The sequence below is a fragment of the Neophocaena asiaeorientalis genome, unplaced genomic scaffold, assembly GCF_003031525.2.
Source record: "Neophocaena asiaeorientalis asiaeorientalis breed wild unplaced genomic scaffold, Neophocaena_asiaeorientalis_V1.1 scaffold241, whole genome shotgun sequence".
NCBI classification, from domain to species: Eukaryota; Metazoa; Chordata; class Mammalia; order Artiodactyla; family Phocoenidae; genus Neophocaena; species Neophocaena asiaeorientalis.
The window spans coordinates 112879-135049 of record NW_020172287.1 but is presented as its reverse complement, the minus strand read 5'-3'; the positions used below and the strand labels follow the sequence as shown (position 1 = coordinate 135049).

At 35.8% G+C, this 22171-nt stretch overlaps 1 protein-coding gene across 4 annotated transcripts in view; it reads left to right on the top strand.

The window, feature by feature from the left end:
* Window positions 1-22171, top strand: part of CNOT6 (CCR4-NOT transcription complex subunit 6) — a 64995-nt gene that overhangs the window by 11693 nt on the left and 31131 nt on the right. For 3 of the 4 annotated variants that reach the window (XM_024764955.1, XM_024764954.1, XM_024764950.1), the window contains exon 2: window positions 879-992. In XM_024764955.1, the coding sequence (XP_024620723.1) occupies window positions 881-992 (112 nt within the window). In that variant the 5' untranslated portion in view covers window positions 879-880. Of the gene's footprint in view, window positions 1-872; window positions 993-22171 lie in introns of those variants that run through there. The other variant, XM_024764960.1, reaches the window with a different exon arrangement.

Genomic DNA, 22171 nt, shown 5'->3' with positions numbered 1-22171 from the left:
TTAATCATGGTAAAATTATAACAAAATTTACTATCTTAATAATCATTTTAAGTGTACAGTTCAGTAGTGTTAAGTATATTCACATTGTTGTGCCTCGTGTTATTTTTAACATGTTCCTCTGTCTCCCTTACTTAGTGTAAACTGGTACTAGATCTAGAGAGGCTGATTTGATTCAGGTTCAATTTTACTTTTAATTTTTTGGATGAAGGGGCAAGGGCATACATAGTATTGGCATGTAAGTCTAGTTGTCCTAATACTGAGATCGATCCTTGGGTTGAGGTCTTACAGCCTGATCTATCTATTTAAAATTTTTTCATTGGATTTTTTTTCACCTAATGCTTTTATTAACCATTGATGGTCATCCATTTTTTCATTAGAGATTGTGAAATAGTGTTTTTTCTAATTATGTAACTCTTTTTACATTTATTAGCTAGAATTCTGTTAAGAACATTTCCTCATCTAGTTTCTGCCAGAAATGCAGGATAAATGCTTGATTCTTTCCCTTTATTTTCCAATTTTCGGGTGACTGCATTTTTTTTTTTTCTCCTGTTAAAGTTTTGGATTCATGCAGTTTGAAATGTAGTCTTTCTTTTGATGTTCAGGTTGTCATGTCTGTGGCCAGTGGGGCTTCTTCAAGCTGGCTTCTGTGTCCTTCACAGCCACAGCATCTTTCTTAGTGTCCAGACTTGTTTGTATTTTTCCTCAGACATGAAATTTCTCAGACGTGAAATTCTCCATTTCTCCAAGCAGCTCCTAGTTCCTTTTAGTGGGAAATTGTGTTTAGAGATATAATATGGGTGTCTACTTTTAAAAAAGATGTTATTTTCAGTTATTTGATTCTTCTGGCTATTGATTGGTTTCTTTTCTTAATTCAACAGGCATGCCCAAAGAAAAATATGAGCCCCCTGACCCTCGGAGGATGTACACAATTATGTCCTCTGAGGAAGCAGCAAATGGAAAGAAATCACATTGGGTGGAGCTTGAAATAAGTGGTAAGACATGCAAGCAAAAATTTATGGCATGGAAGTTAAGATATGGTAGAAAATTGTTTTCTAATGCTAATACACAAGGAAAGCAATGTTATGTTTTACCAGTGCTAATTTATCTTAGAAGCTGGAAGTTTCAGTAGAAAGAACATGGTTTGTGTCAAAGTTCAAAACCCATTCATTGCTTATTCTCTCACTATCAGTGTCCTTTTATAAAATGGGGATAATAATATCAAGGATGGAATGAAAATAATACATGTGAAATGCCTAGTGTACAAAGGTTTGTTCTGATACTTAATTCTCTAATAAAGTAGGATAGAGCTTTTACATTATCAAATTACAGGTTTCCAATGAGGTGGGAAATGCCGGTTCTATTATAGGTTCTGGGATAGATTTGTTTCTCCTTATTTTCTTCATTTGCTTTTTCAGTCTTAGTCTCTGGGGACAGCCTTATTCAGAAACAAAATCTTAAAAGCGATTGGAACAGCTCTCAAAGTTCCCTTCTGCCTTTAATTCAGTCTTCAAAAGTGGCAAAGGGACATTATTACTTCTCAAGGCAACCAGTGCTAAAGAAAGTTTGTGTTCATGTTGGCCTCCCCCTACTTTCCTTCTAGTTTGTCTTGGTTTTGCCTTCTGAAATAATACAGATTATCCAAGTTTTCTCTTCTTTCACCTGACTGCCCTTGATTTTTCTTTTTTAATTAATGCAGCAAACATACTGAGTATATGCTATGTGTAAAACATTTTGCCAGGTGCTATACTAGGCATATGGAAAATATATAGATGAAAAAAACATATCCTCTTTCATTCTGAAGCTTATGGCATATTAGGGAGTGAGAAGAAGGGAATAAACCAGTGTAAATAACTAATAGACAAAATATAACTGCCAAGTCTAAGCAGAAGGGTGCTATACAGAAAGCAAAGAGGAAGTAATGATGATAGTATTTCTCCCTTGTCAGCTTAAGAGTTCTGATTAATCTATTGAGTAAACCTAAACACCCTCCTCTGCAGCCATAGTAGAGGTTGGTGCCCACATGGGTCTCTCCTTTTCTCCCTCTTTGATTTTTGGAGAGCTGGTATGGTGTCATGGAGAGTGAAATTTCTCTCTTCTTTTGCCTCTCCTGTCAAATTTGATTTTCTATGTCAGGGGAGCCTTTGAAACACAGGCAGTCACCAACTTCCCCTTTTAATTTCTCCCGCATTAGTATTTAACTATATTTTTCTTTTTTTTCAGTCTGTATTAGCAGTTTTTGAATTACAAGTCCTTTGCTTCTAGAAAGTTTAGGTAATCTAGAAAGTGCTCAGTTGGGTCAGTGAGATTGTATGTCTGAGGTTAAGGGGATTCTTTGCTCTCTCCTCCCTCTACCTCATGTTGGGAACTCCTTGGCAATTTTGAGTCACTGTTCTCTGCTTACTCTAAACTTTGGGAAGAAATCTGTGTACAAGATAGGAAGGAAGAGGAGAGATTCCTCTAAAGTAATGTTCTTAACAAAGTCTTATCTTTACCAAGTATCATGGAGGATAAACTATTGATTGAATAGGTCTGTGGAACAAGACCTTACAATTAACAAAGCCACTATCAGGAAGGTCACTTTATTGTCTTAGTCAATCCCTAATACATAAACTCCTGTGTGTAGAAATTTTCAAGGCTGAGTTCATTTCATGCTAAGACAGTTATTTCATGAATATGCTCTAGCATCAGTTCCTTAAGATCCTGTGATATAAAGTTCCAGGGATTTGAGGTCATTGAATCCTGGACCTGCAGTAATCAAATATACTCTTCTGGTTCTCGGGAGATGGGTGGTTAGATCCTTGTGCCATTTGGAGGTAACCAGATAAGCCAAATGACGATTAGTCATTTACTTTTTAAAGAAAACCTTGTTTATTGTAAAATGAAACAGAGATAAAGAAAACCAGGAATTCCCTGGCTGTCCAGTGGTTAGGACTCTGAGCTCTCACTGCCGAGGACCCGGGTTCAGTCCCTGGTTGGGGAACGAAGATTTCCCCCACCCCCACCCCCCAACAAGTTGCGTGCTGCAGTCAAAAAAAAAAAAAAAAATCCTCAAGAAAACCACACAGATATATTAGTGAATTATTATAAGGCCAGAAGCCTTATAATACACAGGTCAAGAATTAGAAGTTTTTCACTTATCCCAGAACCCCTTCCACACCACAGCCAATCATAAGTCTTTCCCTGCTCCCCAAAAGTAACTGTTACCCTGACTTTTATAGTAATCACTTGTTTCCTTATAGTTTTAACACCAAGTTATGTACACCTAAGCATTTTAGTTTAGTCCCCCCCTTTTTTATTTGATGTGTCTTAATTTACATGTTCCCCCTCCATCCTTTTCTTTACAACTTATCTGTTGAACCTGAGCAGTTTGACCTGTTGTTACCCCACAGTCTGTATTTTGCTACATGCATTTCAACATGTTTCTCATCCATATGGGCAGCAGGATGCAGAGGCTTGATCAGACTCAGAATTTAAGACCCTTGACAGGACTGAAGGTTGTGTTGTGTATGTGGTATTGTCCTTTTACTTCAGGGGGCAGATAAGGTAAAAAGGCCTTCTTTCCTACTGATGTTCGGTGCAGTGCCTAGAGCCATTAATTCTTTGAGGGTTGCAAAATAGCGATATTCTGTCTTTTTTTTAATTATGTGAGCTGCATCTGTAAAGAGATAATTTCCTTCATTTTTTTTAAAATTTAATTTTTATTTTATATTGGAGTATAGTTGATTTACTCCCTCATTTACTAATTGATTACTCAAGGTACAATTTGTATAGGAAAGGCAGAAAAGAATGCTTATTTCTTTCCTTTTATTTACTAGTTTTCAGGATAAACTATTGTCCTTTGAGGGTGACCAATTAGATTTTTAAAGTATCATTATTAACGAGTATATTTTGGTTTCAAACATACACCATGAGTTGTCATGATTACTCTTACTTTGTTGCTTAAAATTGTCCTGCTGTTGGCAAATGGGAGAGATTCTTTAAATGACTTATGGGTTCTTTGACGTAACCTTAGTTGTCTTTGGTAGTTTCCTTGCTATCTGGAAAGATTAAATGGCAAGATTTTCTTGCCTCATCTTGTATTTCCTGCCTCAAACATGAAGTATGTCATTTTTTCCCAAGGAAGAATTGGTTGTTTTACTTGGAAATGCTATTTCAAGACCATAATATCTATTGCTAGGAGTGCTTATTGCTACTCGGTTGGTCGTTGTAGGTCTTTTCACTGGACAGTGCTAGGAAATTTGATATATATGTATGTGGTTATATACATTTATGATGAAAGATGTGATAAAAATATATATGTATTTTTATGATAAAATATCTTTAAAGTATAAAATATATTTGTATATTTAAAATTAAAATATGTTAAGAAACACACTATTTTTGACTCAAATTCAGAATAACAGGAGTTTTAATTAACCTTTTTTTATAATTACATCTATATCTTCTTTCATACTGAGAGTCCCAGTTCTCAGGGTCATGGGATGCTGGAGTTTGAGTATCCCATAATTACTTAATTGCTTTATCCCATATTACACAATACTCTTACAATAACAGAACTAAAAATACCGCCAGTAATATGAGTTTTATCCACCCCCCCAATTAAATAGCTGTACTTAATCTACATTGTCATAGTATGTAGCCATTACATACTATCAGCTTTCCCATTTAACTTGCATAAACCCTCCCATTTAGAATTAGTTTTGCAAGTAACTATATATTCAGTACCTCCTACCAGTTCATTTGTTTCCTAATCATTTTGGTTTTCTGGAAGCTTGTTCTGTAGATGTTTCCTTAGAAAGGGCTCATGGGAACAATATTCTGAGTTTCTTGCAAGTTGTTATCAAGAAACTTGCAAGAAACTCATTTGAGAGTTTATATTTGAGAGTCAGTTTGGTTTAATGAAATTCCTTGGGATTAAGGAAATGTGAATTCTTTCCTTAAGTGTCTTAAATATGTTACCCCAGTTTTGCTGTAGGCTTGATGACAGTCTGATTTTTTTTTCATTATTAGTGATTTGCCCAAAGGATTTTTTCCCCTTAAAATAAGTAATTTTACTTGAATATATTTTGGTACAGGTTGTTCTGCCTTGATATTCTCAGGTATAATATACTCTTTCAGTGTGTAGTTTCAATTTTTTCTCTTTTAATTTCAGGAAAGTTTCCTTGGATTATAATTTTAGTATTTGTTCTGATCCCTTGCTTTAATTTTTCTTTCTGAGAGATTTATTCTCTGAATTTGAGTATTTCCATATTTGTCTCAGAATCACTTTTAAAAATAAAGTACAGGGCTTCCCTGGTGGCGCAGTGGTTGAGAGTCCGCCTGCCAATGCAGGGGACGTGGGTTCGTGCCCTGGTCCGGGAGGATCCCGTGAGGCGTGGCCGCTGGGCCTGCACATCCGGAGCCTGTGCTCCGCGATGGGGGAGGCCACAGCGGTGAGAGGCCCGCATACCGCAAAAAAATAAAAAATAAATTAAAAAATTTTTTAAAAGTACAGTAAGTTCAGTCCCTTACTGTTGTACCATTCTTTTACAAGTACAGACAGACAGTCGTGTAACCACCATCACAATTACAATATAGAATGGTTTCATTCCCCCCAGAAAACTTCCCCCTGCTCCATTGTAGGCAGACCCTCTCCCCACTTTCAGCCCCTGGCAACTGCTGATTTTTAATTTTTTTTTTTACTAGACTATTTTTTAGAGCAGTTTTCGGTTTACAGGCACCTTTGACATAAAGTACAGTGCATGACCCCTCCACTGTCAACATCCCCCACCAGAGTGGTGCATCTGTTACAATCCATGAACCTACATTGACACATCATTATCACCCAAAGTTCATAGTTTACATTAGGATTCGCTCTTGGTGTTGTACATTTTGGGGTTTAGACAAATGTATAAATGACACGTATCCACCATTGTCATATCATACAGAATAGTTTCACTGCCCTGAAAATCCTCTGTGCTCTGCCTGTTCTTTCCTACTTTGCTCCCCCTGAACCCCTGGCAACCACTGATCTTTTTACTGTCTCCATAGTTTTGCCTTTTCCAGAATGCCACATCCTTGGAATCAAACAGTATGTAGACTTTTTAGATTGGGTTCTTTGACTTAATAATGTGAGTTTAGGTTCCTCCATGTCTTTTCATGGCTTGATAGTTCATTTCTTTTTAGTGCTAAGTAATATTCCATTGTCTAGATGTATCACAGTTTATCCATTCACCTACTGAAGGATATCTTGGTTACTTCCAAGTTTCAGCAATTATGAATAAAGCTGCTATAAATGTCCACATGCAGGTTTTTGTGTGGATGTAAGTTTCCAACTCCTGGGTAAATGCCAAGGAGCACGATTGCTGGATCATATGGTGAGAATATGTTTAATTTTGTAAAAAAAACCCTGCCAAACTGTCTTCCAAAATGGCTGTATCGTTTTGCATTTCCACTAGCAATGAATGAGAATTCCTATTACTGTACATCCTCTCCAGCATTTGATGTTGTTATTGTTCTGGATTTTGCCCATTCTAATGGGTATGTGTAGTGGTATCTCGTTATTTTATTTCCCTGGTGACATATGACTAAGACCATCTTTTCATATGCTTATTTACTGTGTACATATCTTCTTTGGGCAAGTGTCTGTTCAGGTCTTTTGCCCATTTTTTAATTGGGTTGTTTGTTTTCTTGTTTTAAGAGTTCTTTGTATAAATTAGATAACAGTTCCTTATCAGCTATGTCTTTGCAAGTGTTTTCTCCCAGTCTGTGACTTGTCTTCTCATTCTCTTAACAGTGTCTTTCATAGAGCAGAAGTTATTAATTTTAATAAAGTCCAGTTTACTAATTATTTCTTTCACAGATTGTGCTTTTGGTGGTGTTTGTAAAGTCATTGCAAACTCAAATCATGTAGATTTTCTCTTGTGTTATCTTCTAGGAGTTTTATGGTTTTGTGTTTTATGTTTAGTTGTATGATCTATTTTGAGTTAATTTTTATGAAGAGTGTAAGGTTAGTTTTTTCTTTTTTTTGGCTTGTGGATGTCTGGTTGTTCCAGCACCATTTGTTGAAATGAGTTTTCTCCATGGCATTGCCTTTGCTCATTTGTCAAAGATCAGTTGATTGTATTTATGTGGGTCTATTTCTGGGCTCTGTTTCATGGATCTATTTATGTGTTCTTTTGCCAATACGACAGCCTTGATTACTGTAACTTTATGGTAAGTCTTGAAGTCAGACAGCATCCAAATTTTGTTCTCTCCTTCAATTTTGTGTTGGCTATTCTGTATCTTTTTCCTTTCTATATAAACTTTAGAATTAGTTTGTCAGTATCCCCAAAATAATTTGCTGGGCATTTAGTTGAGATGGCATTGAATCTATAGATAAGTTGAGAAGAGCTGACATTTTGACAAAGTTGAGTCTTCCTGTTCAGGAACATGGAATATCTTTACATTTATTTAGTTCTTTGATAGCTTTCATCAGAGTTTTACAGTTTTCCTCATATAGAGCATGTGCATATTTTGTTAGATTTATAACTAAATATTTCATTTTGGGAGGTGCTAATGGTATTGTGTTTTTAATGTCAAATTCCATTTGTTTATCTCTGGTATATAAGAAAGTGATTGGTTTTTTAATCCTTTTTTATTTTTTCCTTTGTGATTTAAAAAAACTTTTCTCTTTTCTAAAAGTGTTCTCTTGTGTGGTTATGCATTATTAAGTTCTTTGTAGTTTAGTTTTCCTTTACTGAGTTTTTCTAAATCTGATTTATGTTCTTTTATTGCTTTATCACTTCTTAATACCTTTCAGCTCATTTTGAAATTGTAGGTGATAGTTTTTGGGGTGTGTTTGTGTTATGTTTTTGTTGTCTATAGGGAGTTATTCTAGTCCTTACACTCTTTTTTCTTATACTATCTTTTAAAAATATATAACTACTTTTATGGGATTTGATCTGTTGTTCATTTTTATTTAAATTTAGTTTTTCTGAACTTCTAGTTGTGATTCAGGATACTTTTTCTAACTTCCGAGCTCCCTCTTCTGTGTTTTGTTTGTTTGTTTGCAGAGTGTTCACAATGTGGGAAATGGTTTTCTGAAACATTCTGGTTCTGTTCCCTTCTCTCATTTTTATCTGGACCTTTTTTTCCCTTCATCTCTTTTTATACCTATCCTATTTAATTTTATTTCCATTTTTGGAGCTTTTTTTTCTCAGTGTGGGGCCTTGGCTGGTCAGTTTGGAGAATCTCTGGGGCCCAGACTACTTTCAGACTTACTGTGGACACTTTGCACTCATTACTGAATTGCACTAAATTCCTCCCAGTTGTGATAAAGTGGCTGGGTGGGTGGGAGTATTCTCTTCAGATCTCCAGAGCTTTCTATCTGTTTAGTCTCTCCTTTCTGGCCCTCTGCCCTGTGAACTATAGCCACCTTGGCATCTTTGGACTCCCAGCTTTATCTCCTCAACTTACATAATATCGCCAGACTCCACCTGGTTTCTGTCTCCCTGCATTACTTTCTGGAAACTGTAGCAGTAAACTGGAACAGTCTTAAGTGCTCACCTTGTTTGTTCCCCATGTATCAACGATCACTGTCCTGTGCTGCCTGGTGTCCAGTGTCTGAAACTCAATTTTTCATATATTTGTCCGGTTGATTCGTTGTTTTAGTTGGGAGGGTAAATGCAGTCCATATTACTCTATCTTGCTGAAAATGTAAGTCTATCAATTAAAAAAAAAAATTGTGTTTGGTAACTCCAGTATCTGAATCTCCTAGGGGTTCTGTTTTGTTGTTTCTCTTTTTCTTCTGTTTTTCACTCCCTTGGTCTGGTAATTTTTATTAAATACTAGCAATTATATATGAATTGGTAGAATAATTTGATAGTCTGGATGGTATTCTCTTTCTTAGGAGTGAATTTGCTTCTGTGTTTGTCAGGCAGTTGTGATAGGAATGGGTGGGTGACCCTAATCTAATCAGGGATTCATTCATCTCATTTAAGCCTGGTGTTCAGTGGTTGTAAGAGTTGGCTTACTGCAGGGTCACCCCTATTCCATTTGTAGATGCCAACTGGAATCTTGATGGTTAACTGGAATCTTGGTGGTTCTTCAGTTCCCATTTTGTCTTCCCAAATGTGTAAGAGGACTTAAAGTTGTGCTCAACAACTCAGTCTTTCAGCCCCAGCTTTCACCTCATCTTCTTGCTTCTGCTGCTTGTGATTCAACATATTCTTCCAGAAGTAATGTGGTGGGATGTGTCTCGCTCATTACTTCTGTTTGCTTCCCTTTCCTCCAGGTTCTTTGTCTCTCACATCTTTGCTGCCTCTGTAGTCCTCCATTGCTTTTGAGCTCATTTTGGGGCGGGGGGGAGCTTCCTCTATTTTTACCTAGTTTTTCTTTCCCCCAGTGGGATGATTGGTCAACAACAAATTACTCTCTTGTTATAGGAAACTGAAATCCAAATGTGCACAGATTTGAAAATTCTGCTTAAAGAATCTGCAGATACCAAACAACTCTCAGATTCTTCATTTGGTGGTGGTCTTATTGCTTTTTCATTGTATGGGGGCAACACTGGTTTCTAGTTTTGAGATACATCTGTATTCCAGAACAACTACTTGTTCCAGGCTCTTGAAGTAGCAGTGTAGGGCAAGGAGAATGTACTAACTAGAGCCACATCCAGGAACCTTCCAGGAAATAGGGGCTTGGGTCTGGACTCCTTGGTCATTAAATGATCTTTGAATCAGGTGCCCTGGCTGTAGGCTGCATACTAGTCTTTTCTACTTTGTGACATTTTCCAACATTTTGAAAGCTTGAGTTATCATGAAAGGAATCTGTATTCACACTTACTGTTTTTCCATAGGCGAGTGATAGACCATGTCTCTCAAATTCTGGATCAAATACTTCTGATTTTTTTGAAAAATTAAATATTATATTTGGCTCTGTTTTGGTAATGTGAGAAGTGTAGCTCCAGAGTCAGGTAGCTTTAGTTATGTTATCAGCTTGTGCATCTGCCCACCCCCTGGACAACCCTGGTGTCTGCTATATGGAAGTTCATAGTGGGGGTGGGTAAACAGGGGAGGAGGGAAACCCAAGTAGAGGCAACAGATACTGAATGGTGGCTCTGAGGCCATCGTTAACTCATTGGAATCACTTACATGTCACTCATTCATTCATTTATTCTGAAACTTCTGATGGGATATAAGATTTCAGGAGTCCAGCAGGCTATAGGAGGAAATTCCCACAATAAGGTAATTATCAAACCATGATAAATACAGGGGAGAAAGCTTGAACCATTTATCATCTTTAAGATTGTCTTAAACAGGGGAAATCATGGAAAGCATCCTTAGAATAGCTGACTCCTGAGTTAATGATGTTAGTCAGAGGAAGGCAGAGTTAACCACATCTTAGGAAGAGGGGACATTTGAGAATGTAAAAAAGTATACAGTGGAAGTCTCTCATCCCCCTGTTATACCTCCTAGCATGCACAGGCATGTGGCCATTCACATACAGCTTTATTAATTTCTTTTGCATCCCTTTGGAATCCTTCTGTGCATATACAAAATAGATTCTTATTCCATACCTTATTTTTAATTCAAAAGGTAGTATTTTATACACATATTTCTGCACTGTGCTCTTTTTTTTAATGTAACATGTTTTAGAGCGATTTCTAAATAAGTATATAGATAGCTTTCCTATATGTTTTTAGCTCCATAATGTTCTATCACATGTGTACTGTAATTTATTTCCGTGGTACAGTACTGATGGTCAGTCTGTGACAAACAGTGTTGTAGTGAATAACCTTGTAGGTTATTTTGTATTTCTCCTGATATATTTGTAGGTCAAATGGTATATGCATTTGTAATTTTGACAGAAGTAATGTAATGACTTGTTGGGAAGAAATGTAAAACGATGATCTCTTTTTGTTTTATTATAGGGAGTCAAGTTTAAAAGTGAAGCATGCAGTTAAAACTATAAAGACTCTAATGTTTTTTAGAATTTCTCTTAACCTTAGAGGGATTTTAGAAAATCTTTTGTAGCAAAAGTTTGAAGGTCTATATAGTTCCATTAGTTTTTCATTTTTCCTTTTATTAAATCAAATTAAAGAAGCATGTATAGTTCAGTCCATTTTGATTCCTATTTATTTTTTATATTAACAATATGAATGTGATATAATGGTAGTTATGCTGGGTGATAGAATTTTTTTTTAATGGTGCTGTATTATTTAATAAGCATGTTCATCTAAAAAAGTTATGATTTTAAGAAAAGTGTAAGGAGATTAACTAGTTTAGATGTTAGTGACTCAGCTTTGCAAAAAGATATCTTCTTTTCTTTTTCTTTTTCTTTTTTTTTGTGGTACGCGGACCTCTCACCGCTGTGGCCTCTCCCACCGCGGAGCACAGGCTTTGGGCACACAGGCTCAGCAGCCATGGCTCACGGGCCCAGCCGCTCCACGGCATGTGGGATCCTCCCGGACCGGAGCACGAACCCGTGTCCCCTGCATCAGCAGGTGGACTCTCAACCACTGCGCCACCAGGGAAGCCCCTAAACATCTTCTTTTCTTAAGGGCAGTTATTAAGTGGTAGAGCTACTTAGTGGTAGAGCACAGAACTGTAAAATGTAAGTCCCCTGACTTTGAATGTGTCATTCTTTTCTACATCACACTGTGGTGGTCATTTTATTTTGAACTAACATTCTCCCCTTTCTCTCACTTTTTGTCTTCTTCCTAATATTTGGCCTTAGTCTTTCCATTCTTAGGTTCTAGGCTTATTACCTTCAGGTATAATCTTCTTTTACTTATTAGATCTGTTTAATTTGAACAAGCTGTATCTCTCTGTTGCTATGAGGACATGAATTCCTTCCCACCACAGTTCAACGGATGTGTATGTACCTTTGTAATTGTGTTTTCCTTTATCGATCGAAACTTCCATTTGTTAACTCATATGAACTTAACACTTGGTGCATTAAGTTCATTTCCTCCCATGTCAACGCTGCTATTTTTAAACTAAGCATTATTGCTGTATTTAATCTGCCAGATGTTTTCCTTAGCACCCTTTGTGTAATTTAATCTAGTTTCTTTCCAAATCTTACAACAGAGTCTTCCTTTTGTGAGGTTGCAGTTTCCCTTGCTAGGAGCCTGAAATCCTAGTCTTGAACTTCATCAGGAGTTGTGACTGGAGAAAAATTCAAATTACCACCTTTTCCAATTATAGTTGATTCTCATTATTCGCTGTAGTTATGTTCTGTATAACTACCTGAGTTAGCAAATACTGAACCATTACTCCCAGAGGAAATAAAGAGTTAGGTTCCTATGAACCTCTGGTGGTAACATTTTTGTCAGCTGATCAATACTTAAGCTGTTTTGTGTGTTTCTATTTAAAGACACCTTGTTTAATGTATATTGTCACTCATTAAAATTAAACTCATGGCCAGCAGCCCTGTAACTTGTGCCTGAAGGACGCTTTATCTAAGGTACATCACACAGCCTTGCATTCAGCACTACAATTGAGGGCCATTTTATACATCAGAATCACTTAGAAAGCACAAAAATGCAAAAACTCTGGCACTAAATAGTGAAAAAGATACTTGTTTACATTGTGAGAGCTGCAACAAGAAGAAAGAGTGTTGCCTTGTTGGACCTCAGCTGGAAACTTGAGCAGCTCCAATTTTTACTACTCTGCGCATATTTGTGAATGACTGTGAAATCGTTGTAAGAATTGATTTGGGAATTACACATAAATTTGAAGGAGTGGGCAAATTGCAAATACAGAATCCAGGAGTAATGAAGATCAACTGTAATTCTTATTTCTTCTACGATGTCAGAGTTTTAGAGATTTAGTCAAGATTTCGGGTTTTTTTCTGAATCTGCAAATGTAGAGGTAGTGATCTCTCTGTAGGTAACCGTGATTACACCTGATCTCTTTAGTGTTTGCTAATCACCCCTCTCATTTCAGGGAGCACTAATTAGATTCTTTCTGTCTCCTGATATTTAGCAATAAAGGATTCTGGGCACTTTAGAATGAAATTACTTATCAAAACAGGGCTCTTAACCTAGACCAGGATAATCCCAGCTTTTCTCAAGTCACTAAACTGCTTAAACTTGAATGCAAATTTTTGAGTGCTCATGAATATGTTCAGTTTATGGAGAAGTAAATAGATGTCATCAGAACCTCAAAAGTTGTCTTCCTTGTTCATTGCCCTCTACCAGAAAATTAGGAACCTTAATTTCTTGGATTACCTAGTTCTACTAGTAGAGATTTATCTTTCTCTACAGTGTGTTACATTCTTTTGCTTCTATAACCTTTGATCTTTTTTTCTTTTTTTTTTTTTTTTGGTGGTACATGGTCCTCTCACTGTTGTGGCCTCTCCCATTGCGGAGCACAGGCTTTGGACGCGCAGGCTCAGCGGCCATGGCTTACGGGCCCAGCTGCTCCGCAGCATGTGGGATCTTCCTGGACTGGGGCACGAACCCGTGTCCCCTGAATCAGCAGGCGAACTCTCAACCACTGCGCCACCAGGGAAGCCCAACTTTTGATCTTTTAAACGAAATTTTTTTCAAAAATGGAGTACTATAATATAATGCTTTGAAATTTGCTTTTTGCCTACTTTCTCTTTTTAAAAAAAAATCTTTCCATATCAATGTATATAGCTCTACTGCATCCTCTTTAATGGCTGCAGAATTGCATTGTATGTGTGCTCCAAAATTTAAGTATGCCCTATTAATGATCATTATTTCAAATTTTTCCCTACTACTAACAGTATATATCTTGGCATACTTGAATAGCATTTTCATAAGGTAAACCTCTAATTGTGGAATTGTGGTCGGGCAAAGAATATTCAGATTTAAAATTTTAGTAGCTGTTACTACAGGATTAAAATATGGTTTAAAATATGGTTGTATTTTTCCCATAATGCATGAGTGCATCTGTTTTCCCCTTAGCCTTGTCATTACTGGGTATTAATCTTCTTTGCTATTTTCATAGGTAGAAGTGTTTTATTTAAATTTGCGTCTCTTTCATTACTGAAATAAACTTTTTAAAATTACTGATCCTTTGTTTTTTGATTGATTTACTTGTTCTTATCTGTTGTTCGTTTTCCTATTGCTGATTGCTTTATTTTTTGTTTTATTGTTTAAAAATTTATTTCATTTATTTATTTTTGGCTGCGTTGGGTCTTTGTTGCTTCGCGCTGCTTTCTTTAGCTGCAGTGAGCAGGGGCTACTCTTCATTGCGGTGCGCAGGCTTCTCATTTGCGGTGGCTTCTCTTGTTGCAGAGCTCAGGCTCTAGGTGCATGGGCTCAGTAGTTGTGGCTCGCAGGCTCTAGAGCACAGGCTCAGTAGTTGTGACGCACAGGCTTAGTTGCTCCACGGCATTTGGGATCTTCCCAGAACAGGGGTCAAACCCACGTCCCCTGCATTGGCAGGCGGATTCTTAACCACCGTGCCACCAGGGAAGCCCATACTTTTTGTTTTATATTTTAGGAGCTCACATAAAAAATCCTGAGGGTAGGAACTTTGTCTTATTTACCATTCTGTCCCCACACCAGCATACTAGTCACTGAAAGTTGGCTGAATTAATGGATGTTATCTCTTTGGCTGCCGAACATGTTGACATCTCCACCATATACAGTTGACCCTTGAAATTACCGGTTTGAACTGCATAGGCCCTCTTATATGCAGGTTTTTTTCAGTAAATGCACACTGCAGTACTACACGATCCAAGGTTGGTTGAATCCGAGGATGCAGAACTGCAGATACAGAGGACTTACTGCAGGTTATGTGTGGAGCCTCCACATTGTTCAAAGGTCAACTGTAGAGGTTTTAAATTTTAATGAATTCAAACCTGACAGTGCTTTCATTGTTGGATTCTAGGTTATGAGTTATGCTTAGATATATCCTCTTCCATTTCTTTTCTGGGTTTTGGTGTTTATAAATTTATGCCAGAACTTTTCTTTTTGGCGTATGGTAGAGATCTGAGTCTTCCCTTCCCTTCTGTCTCCAACCCCTGTATGATTGATGTATTTATACATGATTCCTTATACTTGACTTTTATTTATCCCTTCCCTTCTTCACAGACTTTCTGGTCTTCTTTTAGGCTACCTTATTGTTTGAGAATTTTATATCCTTCCAATTAAGTTGGAGTATAAAAATACATTTCTCAAGTCCTTTTACCTTTTCTTATTAAGTAGTACCTTGAGTGTAGGGGGCTGAAACACGTGGTAGGCTCTCAGTAAATAGTTTATTATATTTTAAGTGCTTTATTCATATTGAATATTAGCTGTGTGTTTCAGTTTTATGACCTGAAAATTAAGTAAATCAAATTGAGTTTACAAATAGTCTGTGTCACAGATTCTACTCTTATTATACAGTAAGGAAAAACACCTTCTTAGATCAAGATAGATTTTATTACACAACTTTATTGAGGTATAGTTGACATGTAATAATTGAGTAATGTGATATATTTTGATCTATGTGTACATCTTTGAAACCATCACCACATTCAAGAATGAACATACCCATCATTCCCCTAAATTTGTAATCCATCCTTCCCTGCCACCCTCATTTCTTCATCCCCTCTCCCATACACAGGCAACCACTGTTCTGGTTTCTATAACCATAGATTACATTTTGTAGAATTTTTACGTAAATGAAGTCATAAGGTATGTACTCTTTTATTTTTGTCTACTCTACTTAATTTGAGATTTATCCATTTTTGTTGGTCAGTACTTCATTCTTTTTATTATTGAGTATTATTCCATTATTTGGATATGCCAACATTTGTTTATCATTCACTTGTTGATGAACATATTTGGATGATTTCTAGTATTTGGGTATTACAAATTAAGCTACTGTGAACATTTTATGTGTAAGTCTTTGTGTGGGCATAGCTTTGTTTCTCTTGGGCAAATACCTAAGAATGGAACTGGTCATATGATAGGTGTATGTCTAACTTTTAAAAATACTGACAGACTGTTTTGCAAAGAGGTTGTCTCATTTTACATTCCTGTTACATGTCTTTGATCCATACCCTCACCAACACTTGGCAAGGCAAGTCTTTTTAATTTTAGCCATTCTTCTGGGTGTGCAGTGGTTTTAATTTGAATTTTCCTAATGACTACTCATGTTGAGCATCTTTTCATGTGATTATTTGCCATCTCTGTGTCGTCTTTGGTGAAGTGTCTGTTCACATCATTTACCTGTTTTAGGTTGTTTTCTTTTTATTGAGTTTTGAGAGTTCTTTATATAATTAGTCCTGAAATCAGGTAGTGTTGGTCTTTTAGCTTTGTTCTTTTTCAGAGTTGCTTTGGCTTTTCTGAGTTCTTTGAATTTTCATATGAATTTTAAAATCAGCATGCCAGTTTCAAACTTGTTGGTATTTTCATTGGGATTGTGTTGACTCTGTAAACCACTTTGGGGAGATCTAACATCTTAACAATATTGAATCTTCTGATCTGTGAACACTGTATCTCTCTTCCCTTACTTAGGACTTCTTTCATTTCTCTCAGCATTGTTTTGTAGTTCTTAGTATACATGGGTTCTGCACATTTTTTTGGTCAAATTTACCCCTAAATGTTTCATAATTTTGATATATAAAACAGTAATTGTAAATGTTACGATTTTTAAATTTCAATTTCTGATTGTTCATTGCTAGCATACAGAAATACAGTATTTTTGTATATCGATCTTTTGTTCTGTGACTTTGCTAAACTCACATATTGGTAGCATTTTTATAGATTCCATAGGATTTTTAAATAGATGATTTGGTATTTGCAAATACAGAGCTTTACTTTTCCCTTTTCAGTTTTTAATTTTTCTTGTCTTCTTGGAATGGCTAGAACTTCTGGTATAATGTTGAATGGTAGTGGTGAGAGTAGATATTCTTGCTTTGTTTCTGACCTTAGGGAAAGGATTTATCCCTTAACCACTAAGCTTTTTGTAGATGCCCTTTATCAAGATTGAGGAAGCTCTCTATTCTTAGCTTACTGAGAGTTTAAAAATTTTTTTTTTAGTGTACAAGAGGATTCATTTTATTTTATTTTTATTAAAAATTTTTTTCAAATTTCTTATACAATCTTTAGAGGTTACACTCCATTTACAGTTATTATAGAATATTGGCTATATTCTCCATGTTGTACAATACATCCTTGTGGCCTGTCTTTCACCCAGTAGTTTGTACCTCCCACCCGTATATCGCCCCCGCCCTCCCACCACTGGTAACTACTAGTCTGTTCTCTATATCTGTGAGTGTGTACCTCCTTTTTGTTATATTCACTACATATATTTTTTAGATTCCATATATAAATGATATCATACAACATTTGTCTTTCTCTTTCTGACTTATTCACTTAGCATAATGCCTTCCAAGTCCATCCATGTTGCTGCAAATGGCAAAATTTCATTCCTTTTTATGGCCGAGCAGTATTTCATTGTATCTATATACCACATCTTTATCCATTCATCTGTTGATGGACACTTAGGTTGCTTCCATGTCTTAGCAATTGCAAATAATGCTGCTATTAATATTGAGAAGCATGTATCTTTTGGAATTAGTGTTTAAAGAGTGGAATTGCTGGGTCATCTGGTAATTCTATTTTTAGTTTTTTGAGAAACCTCATACTGTTTTCCACAGTGGCTGCACCAGTTTACATTCCCACCAACAGTGTAGGAGGGTTCCCTTTCCTCTACATCCTTACCAACATTTGTTATTAGTGTTCTTTTTGGTGATAGCCATTCTGACAGGTGTGAGGGGTATCTCATTGTGGTTTTAATTTGCATTTCCCAATGATAAGAGATGTTGAGCATCTTTTCATGTGCCTGTTGGCCATCTACATTTCCTCTTTGGAAAACTAATCAGTTCTGCCAATTTTTTAATCGGGTTGGTTGTTTTTGATATTGAGTTGTATGAGCTTTTTATATATGTTGGATATTAATCCCTTATAGGTCATATCATTTGCAAATATTTACTCCCATTGAGTAGGTTGTCTTTTTGTTTTGTTGATGGTTTCCTTTGCTGTGCAAAAGCTTTTAAGTTTAATTAGGTTGCGTTTGTTTATTTTTGCTTTTATTTCCTTTACTTTAGGAGACAGATCCCAAAAAAATATTGCTGCAATTTATGTCAAAGATTGTTCTGCCTATGTTTTCCTATAGGAGTTTTTTAGTATCTGGTCTTAAATTTAGGTCTTAAATCCATTTTGAGTTTATTTTTGTACATGGTGTTAGAGAATGTACTAATTTCACTCATTTACATATAGCTGTCCAGTTTTCCCAATACCACTTTTTGAAGAGATTGTCTTCTCTGTTCTGTAGGCTTACCTCCTTTGTCATAGATTAATTGACCATAAGTGTGTAGGTTTATTTCTGGGCTTTCTGTCTTGTTCCACTGATCTATGTGTCTGTTTTTGTCACAGTACCATACTGTTTTGAGTACTGTAGCTTGTAGTATAGTCTGAAGTCAGGGGGTATAATTCCTCCCACTCTGTTTTTCTTTCTCAAGATTGTTTTGGCTGTTCGAGGTCTTTTCTGTTTTGATACAAATTTAAAATTTGTTCTAGTTCTGTGAAAAATGCCATTGTTAATTTGATAGGGATTGCATTGAATCTGTAGATTGCCTTGGATAGTATGGTCATTTTAACATTATTGATTCTTCCAATCCAAAACATGATATATCTTTCCATCTGTGTTTGTTGTCTTCAGTTTCTTTCATTAGGGTCTGTTGTTTGGAGTACAGGTCTTTTGCCTCTTTAGGTAAGTTTATTCCTAGGTATTTTATTCTTTTTGATGTGATGCAAAATGATGTTTCTTTCATTTCTTTCTGGTAGTTTGTTGTCAGTGTATAGAAATGCAACAGATTTCTGTATATTAATTTTGTATCCTGCAACTTTACCAAATTCATTGATGAGCTCTAGTAGTTTTCTGGTGGCATCCTTAGAATGTTCTATGTATAGTGTCATGTCATCTGCAAACAGTGACAGTTTTACTTCTTCCTTTCTAATTTGATTCCTTTTATTTCTCGTCTGATTGCTGTAGCTAAGACTTCCAAACTATGTTGAATAAAAGTGGCAAGAGTGGGCATCCTTGTCTTGTTCCTGATCTTAGAGGGAATGCTTTCAGCTTTTCACCATTGAGTATGATGCTAGCTGTGGGTTTGTCATATATGACCTTTATTGTGTTGAGGTAAGTTCCCTCTATATCCACAAGCTCTGGAGAGTTTTTTTATCATAAATGTGTGTTGGTTTTTTTCAGAAGTGTTTTCTGTATCTATTGAGATGATCCTATGGTTTTTATTCTTCAATTTGTTAATGTGGTGTATCCCATTGATTGGTTTGTGGATATTGAAAAATCCTTGCATCCCTGGGATAAATCCCACTTGCTCATGGTGTATGATCCTTTTAATGTGTTGTTGGATTCAATTTGCTATTTTGTTGAGGATTTTTGCATCTATGTTCATCAGTGATATTGGCCTGTAATTTTTTGTTATATCTTTGTCTGATTTTGGTATCAGGGTGATGCTGGCCTCATAGAATGAGGTTAGAAATGTTCCTTCCTCTATAATTTTTTGGAATAATTTTAGAAGGTTAGATGTTAACTCTTCTCTAAAAATTTAGTAGAATTCACCAGTGAAGCCATCTGGTCCTGGACTTTTGTTTTTTGGGAGTTTTTAAGTTATTGATTCAAAATCAATACTGGTAATTGGTCTGTTCATGTTTTCTATTTCTTCCTGGTTAATTCTTGGGAGATTATACCTTTCTAAGAATTTGTCCATTTCTTATAGATTGTCCATTTTATTGGTATATAGTTGTTCATAGTAGTCACTTATGATCCTTTGTATTTCTGTGGTATCGGTTGTAACTTCTCCTTTTTTCATTTCTGATTTTATTGATTTGGGCCCTGTCCCCTTTTATCTTGATGAGTCTGGCTAAAGGTTTATCAATTTTGTTTATCTTTTCAAAGAACCAACTTTTAGTTTTATTGATCTTTATTATTTTTTTAGTCTCCATTTCATTTATTTCTGCTCTGATCTTCATGATTTCTTTCCTTCTGCTAACTTTGGGTTTTGTTTGTTCTTTCTCTGGTTGCTTTAGGTGTAAGTTTAGGTTGTTTATTTGAGATTTTTCTTGTTTCCTGAGGTTAGCTTGTATCACTATATATTTCCCTCTTAGAACTGCCTTTGCTGTGTCCCATAGGTTTTGGATCATTGTGTTTTCAGTTTCATTTTCATTTTCACTTGTCTCTAGGTATTTTTGATTTCCTCTTTGATTTCTTCAGTGGTGCATTGACTGTTTAATAGCATATTGTTTGTGTTTTTTGCATTTTTTTCCCTTGTAGTTGATTTCTGGTGTCATAGCATTGTGGTCAGAAAAGATGCTTAATATGATTTCAGTTTTCTTAAATTTACCAAGGCTTCTTTTGTGGCCTAGCATGTGATCTGTCCTGGAGAATGTTCCATGTGCACTTGAAAAGAATGTTTATTCTGCTGCTTTTGGATGGAATGCTCTATATATTTATCAATTAAGTCTATTTTGTCTAATGTGTCATTTAAGGTCTCTGTTTCCTTATTGATTTTCTCTCTGATGACTTGTCCGTTGATGTAAGTGGGGTGTTAAGTCCCCTACTATTATTGTGTTATTGTTGATTTCTCCTTTTATGTATGTTAATATTTGCCTTATATATTTAAGTGCTTCTATGTTGGGTGCATATATATTTACAGTGTTATATCTTCTTACTGGATTGATCCTTTGGTCATTATGTAGTGTCCTTCTTGGTCTTCTGTAACAGTGTTTATTTTAAAGTCTGTTTTGTCTGATATAAGTATTGCTACTCTGGCTTTCTTTTGGTTTCCATTTGGGTAGAATTCCTTTTTTCCATTCACTCACTTTGTGTGTCTTTAGTTCTGAAGTGAGTGTTTTGTAGGTAGCGTATATAGGGTATTGTTTTTGCATCCGTTCAGCCACTCTGTGTATTTTGGTTGGAGCATTTAGTCTATTTACGTTTAAGGTAATTATTGATATGTATATTCTATTTGCCATTTTGTTAATTGTTTTAGATTTGGTTTTTTAGGTCTTTTTTCCCTTTTCTTCTTTTGTTCTCTTGTGATTTGATGACTGTCTTTAGTGTTACGTTTGAATTCCTTTTTCTTTTTTGTGTGTATATCTATTGTAGATACTTGGTTTGTGGTTACCATGAGGTTTGTATAGCAGTGTATATGCGTTCTAAAAACCCTGCATTTGTACTCTCCTCCCCTTACAATTAGTGTTTTTGATATCACATTTTATGTCTTATTTTTTTGTGTATCTCTTAACTTCTTATTGTGGACATAGTGATTTTACTACTTTTTGTTTTTTAGCCTCCCTACTAGGATTGTGTGTGTGTATGATTTCCTACTTTTACTGTATGCTTGCCTTTACTGGTGAGCTTTTTCATTTTCATAACTTTCTTTCTAGTTGTGGCCTTTTATTTTTCACCTAGAGAAGTTCCCTTAACATTTGTTGTAAAGCTGGTTTGTTGTAAAGCTTAGCTTTTGCTTGTCTGTAAAGCTTTTGATTTCTCCAAATCTGAATGAGAGCCTTGCTGGGTAGAATATTCTTGGTTGTAGGTTTTTCCCTTTCATTACTTTAAATATATTGTGCCACTCCCCTCTGGCCTGTAGAGTTGCTGCTGAAAAATCAGCTGGTATGAGAGTTTTAAAAATCAGGAATGGATGCTGATTTTGTCAAATGCTCTTCCTGCATTTATTTAGATGATTTTCTTTTCTGAGAAAACATTTTTTAAATTATATTTTTTGAATGTTCAACAAACCTAGCATTTTCTGGCACAAATCTTACTTGGTCATTATCCTTTTAATATATTGTTGGATCTGTTTTGTCAGTTTACATTTATGTTCATGAGGATGTCATTTTGTAACTTTCTTGTACTAGTTTTGTCTGGTTTTGGTGTTAGGATGATGATGACCTTATAGAATGAGTTGGGAAGTGTCCTCTTCAGTTTTCTGGATGAATTTGTGTAGAATTGATATTAATTCTTCCTTAAATGTTTGGTAGTATTCGCCAATGAACTCTTCTCGTTCTAGAATATTCTTTGTGGGAAGGTTTTTTTTATCAGATACATTCATAATGTTGTGCATCCATCACTACTATCCATCTCCATAGCTCTTTTCATTTTGCAGTTTGCCATCACTCTTGAAAGTTTTTTTCTGGGTTGCTAGGCCGATAGGACATTTT